The sequence below is a fragment of the Vombatus ursinus genome, unplaced genomic scaffold, assembly GCF_900497805.2.
Source record: "Vombatus ursinus unplaced genomic scaffold, bare-nosed wombat genome assembly UNPS02014174.1, whole genome shotgun sequence".
Classification (NCBI taxonomy): domain Eukaryota; kingdom Metazoa; phylum Chordata; class Mammalia; order Diprotodontia; family Vombatidae; genus Vombatus; species Vombatus ursinus.
The window spans coordinates 109,929-118,599 of NW_020953952.1; the positions used below are offsets into that span (position 1 = coordinate 109,929).

An 8,671-nucleotide genomic window follows, 5' to 3' on the forward strand; every position below is an offset into this window, starting at 1 on the left:
AGGTTCTGAAGCAATTTGTAATTTCCTTTTCAAAAGCACAGACCATGATTGTTCTAAGACGTATAGATGGAGCCGTAAAATCACAAAACTGAAGAGTTGGAAGACCTTAAATACAACCTGGCCAAGGTGCCCAATAAGTGACCACACAATTTCCTGAAAATGACCTCTGCCGGGGATCTCATGATATCTTAAAACAAGCATTTCCCTTTGAAAAAAGTTTTAATTCCTAGGAATTTTTTCCCCCGTATACATGGAGAAAGCTAATCACACTGTAACTGAGTTCATTCTGGTGGGTTTTACCACAGACCCTGTGATGCAGCTGCTTCTCTTTGTGGTGTTCTTTCTAATGTATTGCATAACTGCGGTGGGGAACATCACTCTGATTGCATTAATTTGTACAGACTCCCGGCTCTACACAGCCATGTATTTCTTCATTGGGAACCTGTCTTTTCTGGATCTCTGGTATTCTACTGTTTATACCCCTAAAATCATGTTGACATGTATCTCTGAGGACAAGAGTATTTCCTTTGCTGGGTGTCTAGCTCAGTTCTTCTTCTCAGCTGGACTAGCATATAGTGAATGTTACCTTTTGGCCGCCATGGCATATGACCGCTATATGGCCGTCTCCAAGCCACTGCTCTACACACAGGCTATGTCCCCAAGATTATCTTCCTCTCTTGTAGCAGCTTCTTATGCTGGAGGCTTCACTAGCTCCACTATCATCACAAAGGAAACATTCACCCTGACTTTCTGTGGGGATAATGTTATTGATGATTTCTTCTGTGACCTGCCCCCCCTGGTGAAGCTGGCATGTGATGTGAAGGACAGTTACCAGGCTGTGCTCTATTTCCTTATGGCCACCAATGTCATTACTCCCACTGTGCTCATCCTGGCCTCTTACCTTTTTATCATTGCTGCCATTTTGAGGATTCGCTCTACTCAGGGCAGACTTAAAGCCTTCTCCACTTGTGCCTCCCACCTGACAGCTGTGACCCTGTACTATGGCTCCATTCTCTTCATTTATTCCCGTCCTAGTACTAGCTACTCTCTGGAGAGGGATAAGATTGTGTCTGTGTTCTGCACTGTGGCGATGCCCATGTTGAACCCAATGATCTACAGCTTCAGGAACAAAGATGTCAAAGATGCCTTGACGAAACTGCGAGATCGAATACGAGTTTCCTAAACAGAAATTGTAATTGAGGAAAGGAAGAAAAGTTGTGTATGTATTCTTTATTATAGTGCTCTCTTCAAAAAATTAAAAAAAAATAAAAATTTTAGGGTAGATAAATCACTCTATATCTCCAGTTTTAAAACTGTATATTTTATTAACATGTCTTTTTGAAAGTATTTGTTAATGGCAGGATAAAAGGAGGCTGATTTTCCTTCTTTTTATTTATTGTGGTCTTCACTATTTCAAAGCAGGAAGGACCTTAGTTGTTATATATTCCCATAAATTCACTTAAATGTAATAATAACAATAACAACAGTAAAAATTCATGTTTTAAGTTTAAATCAGCTATTTCCTGACCAGGAAATAGGAAGTCTTGAGTTCAAATTTGGCTTCAGACATTTACTAGCATGTAATCCTGGGCAAATCATTTAAAATCTGCTTGCCTTTGTTTCCTCAACTATAAAATGTGGCTAATAACAACACCTACCTCACAGAAATTTGTGAGGATTGAATGAGATAATTTTTCTAAAACTGCCTGACATACAATTGCTATATAAATGCTTATTTGTTACATTCCCATTGCTCTATGCACTGGGCATAAAATTAAAACAGGAACTAGTCCTGGTTTATAAGGAAGTTACATCTTATGAGGTGAGATCATGTTCTAACACAACAATAATAACTATCTCACAGTGTTGTTGTGAGGAAGCCAGAGTTGGGAGACACAGAAAAGATTGTACAAGATGTAGTGGCTTCCATATTAAAGGAATTGGGATATGATGTTCCAGAAGCAAAACAGCTAGGATTAGAACCAAGAATAACCTATCCAGTAAAACTTAGTATAATCCTTTAGGAGAAAAAAATGGATATTTAATGAAATAAAGGAATTTTAAGCATTCCTGATGAAAAATAAGAGAGTTGAATAAAAATATCTGACATTCAAATGCAAGAATCAAGAGAAGCATAAAAAGGTTAACATGAAAGGACACCGTAACGGTCTCAAAAATACTAAACTATTTACATTCCTATATGGGAAAATGATAGATGTGTCTCTGAAGAACTTTATTAGAATCATTATTAGGCATATTAAAAGGAGTTTGCATAGACAGAAGGCATGGGTGGGGGTCAATTATGTTGAAATGATGTACAAAGGACACGAAAGGGTGAGAAAGAGGGATACACTGGGAAAAGGGTGAAGGGAGTGGTAAAATGGGGAAAAATTTCTCACAAAAAGAAAGGAACAAGGAAGAGCTTTTATAGCGGAGGGGGAAATGGAGATGACGGTGGTGGGCAATGCTTGAACCTCATTCTTATTAGAATCATTTCAGAGAGTGAAGAATATATGTATACACACTCAGTTGTGTATAGCAATGTAACTTGCCCAGTAGGGAAATAGGAGGGGATGGAGATAAGAAAAAGGGAATGATAAAAGGGAGGACAGATTAAGGGACACAGTGGTTAGGGAAAAAAAATAGATCTTTGAGGAGGGGTAGAATAAAAAAAGGAAGAAGAATCAAAAGAAAATGGAATAGAGAGAAATATACAGTTAATCATCATAACTGTGAATGTGAATGGGATGACCTCATCCATAAAACAAGAAAGCAAAGAAGAGAACAAATTAAAAATTAAATTCATTTACAAATGACACATTTGAAACAAAAAGACAGGCACAGAGTTAAAATAAAAGCCTGGAGCAGAATCTAATATGCTTCAGTTTAACTAAAAATAAAGCAGGAGGAGTAATCATGATCTCAGACAAAGCAAAATCAAAATAGACCTAACTAAAAAGGATTATCAGGGAAACAGCATGTTGCTAAATGGTATCATAGACAATGAAGCAATATAAAATTTTTTGCTGCAAGTTTCTATGTTAAAGTTCTCATTTCTCAAATGTATATTGAGTATAGAACTAAGTCAAATTTATTAATAAATGCCCAAAGGGTATAAACAGGTAGTTTTCTGAAGAAGAAATCAAAGTTAATATGAATATCATATTCATATGAAAATGCTGTAAATTACTATTAAAATTCAAATTAAAACCATAATTTACTATTAATTATTGTAATGCTGTAAATTACTTTGATTAAAGAAATGCAAATTAAAACTACTCTGAGGTGCAGCCATACACCTTTCAGAAATGACAAATGCTAGAGATGACTAGGGAAAAATAGGTACACTAATGAATTGTTAGTGCTGTAGTGAACTAGTCCAACCATTCTGGAGGAAAAATTTTGAACTAGGCTCAGAAGACTAAAAACCTGTGCACACCCTTTGACCCAGCAATATCACTAATAGACCTGTATCCAAAGAGATCAAAGGAAAAGGAAAAGGACCTATGTATACAAAAATATTTATGACAGTTATTTTTGTGGTAGAAAAGAATTGAAAATAAAGGGAACATTCAGCAATTGGGAAATGACTGAGACATATGATACAGTGGCAAGTTGTGGTGGAGTATTATCACGCTGTGGGAAATGATAAAGTGTTTGATTTCACAAAGTGATACAAAACAAAGTCAGAAGAACCAGCAAATCATTGTACATAATGATAGTAATTTTGTAATGATGGCCAACTGTGAAAGACTTAGCTACTCTGCTCAATACAAAGATCCAAGAAAATTCCAAAGGAGTCATGATGGAAAAAATGCTATCCACCTCCAGAGAACTGATGAACTCTAGGAGCAAATTGAAGTATGATATTCTCACTTTCTTTATTTTTCTTATTTTTTTTTAAACATGGCTAATATGAAAATGTTTTTGCTTGATTTCTGGTGTATAATTTATATCATTTTGTTTGTCTTCTCAGCAGGTGGGGTTGAGAGTGAGAGAGAGGGAAAGAGTTTTGAACTCAAAATTTAAAAAGAAAATAATATTAAAGATAAATAATAAACTAAAATATATTTTTAAAAATAGTATCTAGTACAAGTCCTCACAAATAGAAGGGCTTATTAATAACTGTTGATGAGTTCAAAGGTATTTGCCCTTTGTCCTAATTAACCCTAGAAGAAATCTTTTTAAAAATTAATTTTAATTTATGGAATAAAACAAGCATTTCCATAGCTGTACAATAAAAAAGATGATTATACATGAAACTGCAAATCTACTATCTACAACTTGATATTCTTTTCAAATATACCACAAAATTATCATGAAAATTTATTTTTCCCCCTTTTTTCTTCCCTCCCTTGCCTTAGAGACGACTACCATTAGACACAAATAGGTATGTATACAGACACACATATATGAATATATCTGATAAGTACTTTTTTCATGTTCTTAAAAATTTTTAATTTAGGCCATGTATCCATTTTGGCCTTATTTTGGTAAACGGTGTGAGATATTGGCCCATGCAGTTTCTTTCATACCGCTTTCCAATTTTTCCAACAATTTTTTCCAAATAATGAATTCTTCTTCCAACATCTTAAGTCTTTTCACTTGTCAAATACAAGGTTGTTATGTTTATTTTTTGCTGTAAAGTGTATGTCTACTCTATTCCATTCATTTGCTTTTCTATTTCTTAGCCAGTACCAGATAGTTTTAATTATTACTGCCTTAAAATACAGTTTAACATTTGGTACTGCTAAACCTCCTTCCATTACATTCCTCCCCCCATTATTTCCTTAGATATTCTTGCCTGCTTGTTTTTTTTTCTGAAATAAATTTAGTTATTTTTTTCTAATTCTAATTTTAAAAAAATTGACAGAGAAAACCAAGTGTATCTTTAAATGGGTCTTTAAAATTAGTGGACCAGTACCATGGGCATTTCCCCAAATAGCTTTACAAATATTGTCCCATCCTGGCTCCAGATCAGGATTCAGATGAGCAAAGAATGATATATGGGATCAGAATGGCAGGTTGAACCCTGGTGGGCATCATTAACTCCTCAATAGAATTTCTCACTCTTTTGCATCTCATCAACCATTTGGGTCTCCTGACCTTTGGGACTCTGAGTTGGAGCGATTTCTCTCACAGACGATTAAGACCTGGAGGATAGGAAGGCAGCCAGCGAATGTGTTTAGGTGTTGATAGGTATGAGAGGCAAACTTTACAACCTGGACCACATATCCTTTGGCCAAGAAATAGACCAGCCCTTCAATCTGTATTAGAACTTCCCTGACCATGGCAGGCCATAGAAATTGACTTTCAAAGTCTGACTGAAATTCCTTATCACCCAGAAAGTTTTCCTATTTACAATCCATCTCACTTAATTAGGTCCTTTGCAACTTGTTTAGGAATGAGGAATGAAATTGCTTTCAAGTTTGGTAATAGTCTGTCTCTCAGCACCCAATCAATCTTAATAGTGCCCAGAGCAGCTTGTTAGAACTGGGATCAGTAACAACTCCTGGGCCTTGGAAGCTGCAACCCGCACCAGGAGAAAGAGGTCAAGGGAGAGCCTTAGCCTTTCATATTCCTGAGTCCAACAGAATTAAGTCTTAGTCACTTAGGCTTCAAACCCAGTGGGCTTCCATTACTTCCCTCTGGACATTTTATTCTCCAGCCAATAGAGGAAACCCTACACCCTTCCTGCCCCCAATTAGTCACATACTCTCCTACCTCTGGGCTTTATTCAAACTTTTCTCTATGCCTAGACCTGACTCCCTCTGCCTTTTGAATTCATACCTATCCTTTAAAAGCCCATCCCAAATAGCACCTCTCCCAAGAAACCTTCACTGATTGTCCAGTCAGTAGTCACCTTTGTCCCTAAAATACACAACATATTTAGAATCTTTCTGATGTATTTTATTGTTCCATATTTTGCTTTTTGTTTTCCCATTAAATTGTTTCACAGAGGTAAGGTGTTAGCTTTTAACACTTGGTTGGTCTTCCAGTGCCCAAGATAGTGCCCTTTTTATATTCTAGATACTAAATAAATATAATTTGTTTTTATGGGCAACCTGTGACCAAAAAGAAATATCTGGAGTTACAAACCTTGGGTTTAGTCTTCAGGACTTCACAATAACATCGTTTGGGATATGTTGTCAATGAAGATTTCCCCTGGGAAGTCAGAACTTGCTCTGTCCATGGTTTCCACTAAAGCAGGGACTCTTTACTTTCTTTTTGTTAGGGACACCTTTGGCAGACTAGAGAAACTTATGCACCCTTAACAATCTTAGAATAATGTATTTAAATACATGAAATAAAATATATTACAAAGGAAACTAATAATATTGAAATAGTATTTTTGTATTAATAATAGTTATGATAATAGTAATAATAAAAAAGCAGATTCAAAGACCCAAGACTAAGAACCCCTTGCTGCTATGGCATCCAAATTTGATTTTCCTCTGAGTCCCTTTAGAAAAGGAAAGTGATCTAGCCCAGAGGCTTGAACAAAATGGGCATTCAATAAAATCTAATTATAGTATAAAAATGTACTACATTATCTTTTTGTCTCATACTGGTCATAGTTCTATATTCTTGGGAGTGATTTATCTCAAATATTAGGATGTATTTCTAAAAGTATACCCTTGCTATTTAAACATTCAGGTTAACAAAATAGCTTAGAGAAAAGATTTATTTCATCAGGTAGAAAAAACAAAAGACTTCTACCACAATCCCATAAGTAGTCAAAAAAGTCTCTTTCACTCTTCTGGGGAGTCTTATTTTTTTTTCTTCAATGCTTCTTCTCAATATATCACTACCCTAAGTACCCTTACTCATACCTTCTGGACAGAGAAAGAAAAAGGCCATTCCTCCAGTGACCCTCACATGCCCCAAAGATAATGCCCTCCAGAGTTTTATTATTATCCTGAAGTTGAGACTTAACCCCACAAAGATAAGTATTCAGTAGATAAAAAAATTGACCCCTCTACCTGCTCTCGCATAGTCCATATAATTCACAGATTAGTGAAGTTCATGAATTTAGCTTTGCTGTTTCTTAAGAGACAGATGTACAGCCCATTAGCAGAGCTGTCATAGACGCCTTTCTGGCTTGGCAGGGCCTGTCACAGGATGAACTCTACTGGCATAGCTCTGGAAAACACAGGGACAAAGCATATCCATGAGGAGATGTTCAAGGAAGACTTTAATGGAGGAATAGTAATGATTTCAACTTACATTTACATGGTACTTTATATATTTACAAATTCTTCTGAGTAGTCAAACAGTACTATCCACAGGAGTATAGAAGCATAGCACATAGAAAAATGACATCAGTTATTTGTATAATTTAACATATGGAGTTCTCATTGTGTATGAGGCCCTAGACTACATCCTTGAAGACTTACAAAGTGCTTTTCTTCCTACCTATCTCTCTATCTATCTACCTATCTATCTATCTGTCTATCTGTTCATCCATGTCCTCCCCCACCTATATGTGTTTATCCATATACATTATATATATATGTGCACATATACACATTCATATCCTCCCCCAAATGTATGTGTGTATCTATGTATATATATATATGTGCATATGTATACATACACAAAATACATTTTTCTTGTGGGGAAGACATGAATGAATGTTTTACAGGCTGACATGAATAGATTTCAATCTGTGTTACTGGAGTTAATTCCTGAATCTATGTGATCCCAAATCCATTTAGTATATACTTCATTTCATTTAGTCCTTACCACAACCATGTATTGTAGGTAGGATGAATTTGTGTATCCCCATTTTATAGCTGAAGAAACTCAGGGTGGGAGGAGAGAAATGACTTATCCAGGGTAACACAGTTAGCAATCCAAAGAGTAAGGACTAAAAACTGCATTTTTAATATACAATTCAATGGTCTTTTACTACATTAGAAAAAAAGGACAGAAAGGAACTGATTTCAGAAACAAAAATTCACGTGTGCTTAAAATATGAAAAAATGAATAATTACATGAGAACCTCTAAATCCTAGTGCAACTTTCAAAATTGTGCATAAAACCTTAGAAAGCAAAAGAACAGTAAAAACCATCCCAATTTTGAGGCCATTTGTGGTAATTATATTTGGCCTTGAGTTTATTAGTCACATGATTCTCTCCCTCCCCCACTGAAGTAGTTATTTAGGTTTCAGCAATAATCCCTGAAAAGGCATAAATTCCCTCCAAATTTTGGATCAATAATTCGTTTAACAATTCACGAGGAAAGTGAAGAACAGATGTTTTTTTCATGCCACATTTCTATAGCAACTTACGCTTTTGCAAAGCACTTTCCTCACAACTAACTTATGGGGCAGGTAGTGCAAGAATTACTTATTCATGTTAACAGATAAAGTTGAGGCTCAGAAAAGTTGTGCTCTTTTCTAGGTCACACTGCCAGCTAGTGGCAGAGCTGGGACCTACTAAAATCTAGTTTTCTATGAAGTCATGCTGCCTTCCATGAATTTGAAGCATTTCAAGCACAGAGCAGAAAACTTTTACTATACCCAAAGGTCTTCCCCACAAAGCCACAAATTCTGCATTTTTATTGGAAAAAATAGGAAAAGTAGTACAATAATTCCTCTGAAAAGGTCATAGAGAGACAATGATGAGACACAATCACAAACTGTTGGAGCTTTTTGAAATCACAGAG

At 35.7% G+C, this 8,671-nt stretch overlaps 1 protein-coding gene across 1 annotated transcript; it reads left to right on the forward strand.

Moving 5' to 3' along the window:
- Window positions 1-250: 250 nt before the first annotated feature.
- LOC114041512 (olfactory receptor 1013-like) lies at window positions 251-1,183 on the forward strand. Its single transcript, XM_027859973.1, has one exon. It carries the CDS (start codon window positions 251-253, stop codon window positions 1,181-1,183), a length of 933 nt encoding a protein of 310 aa, XP_027715774.1.
- The last annotated feature ends 7,488 nt before the right edge of the window (window positions 1,184-8,671 follow it).

Coding starts and splice junctions, on each gene's coding strand:
- LOC114041512 (XM_027859973.1), top strand. CDS start 251: ATGGAGAAAGCTAATCACACTGTAACTGAGTTCATTCTGGTGGGTTTT.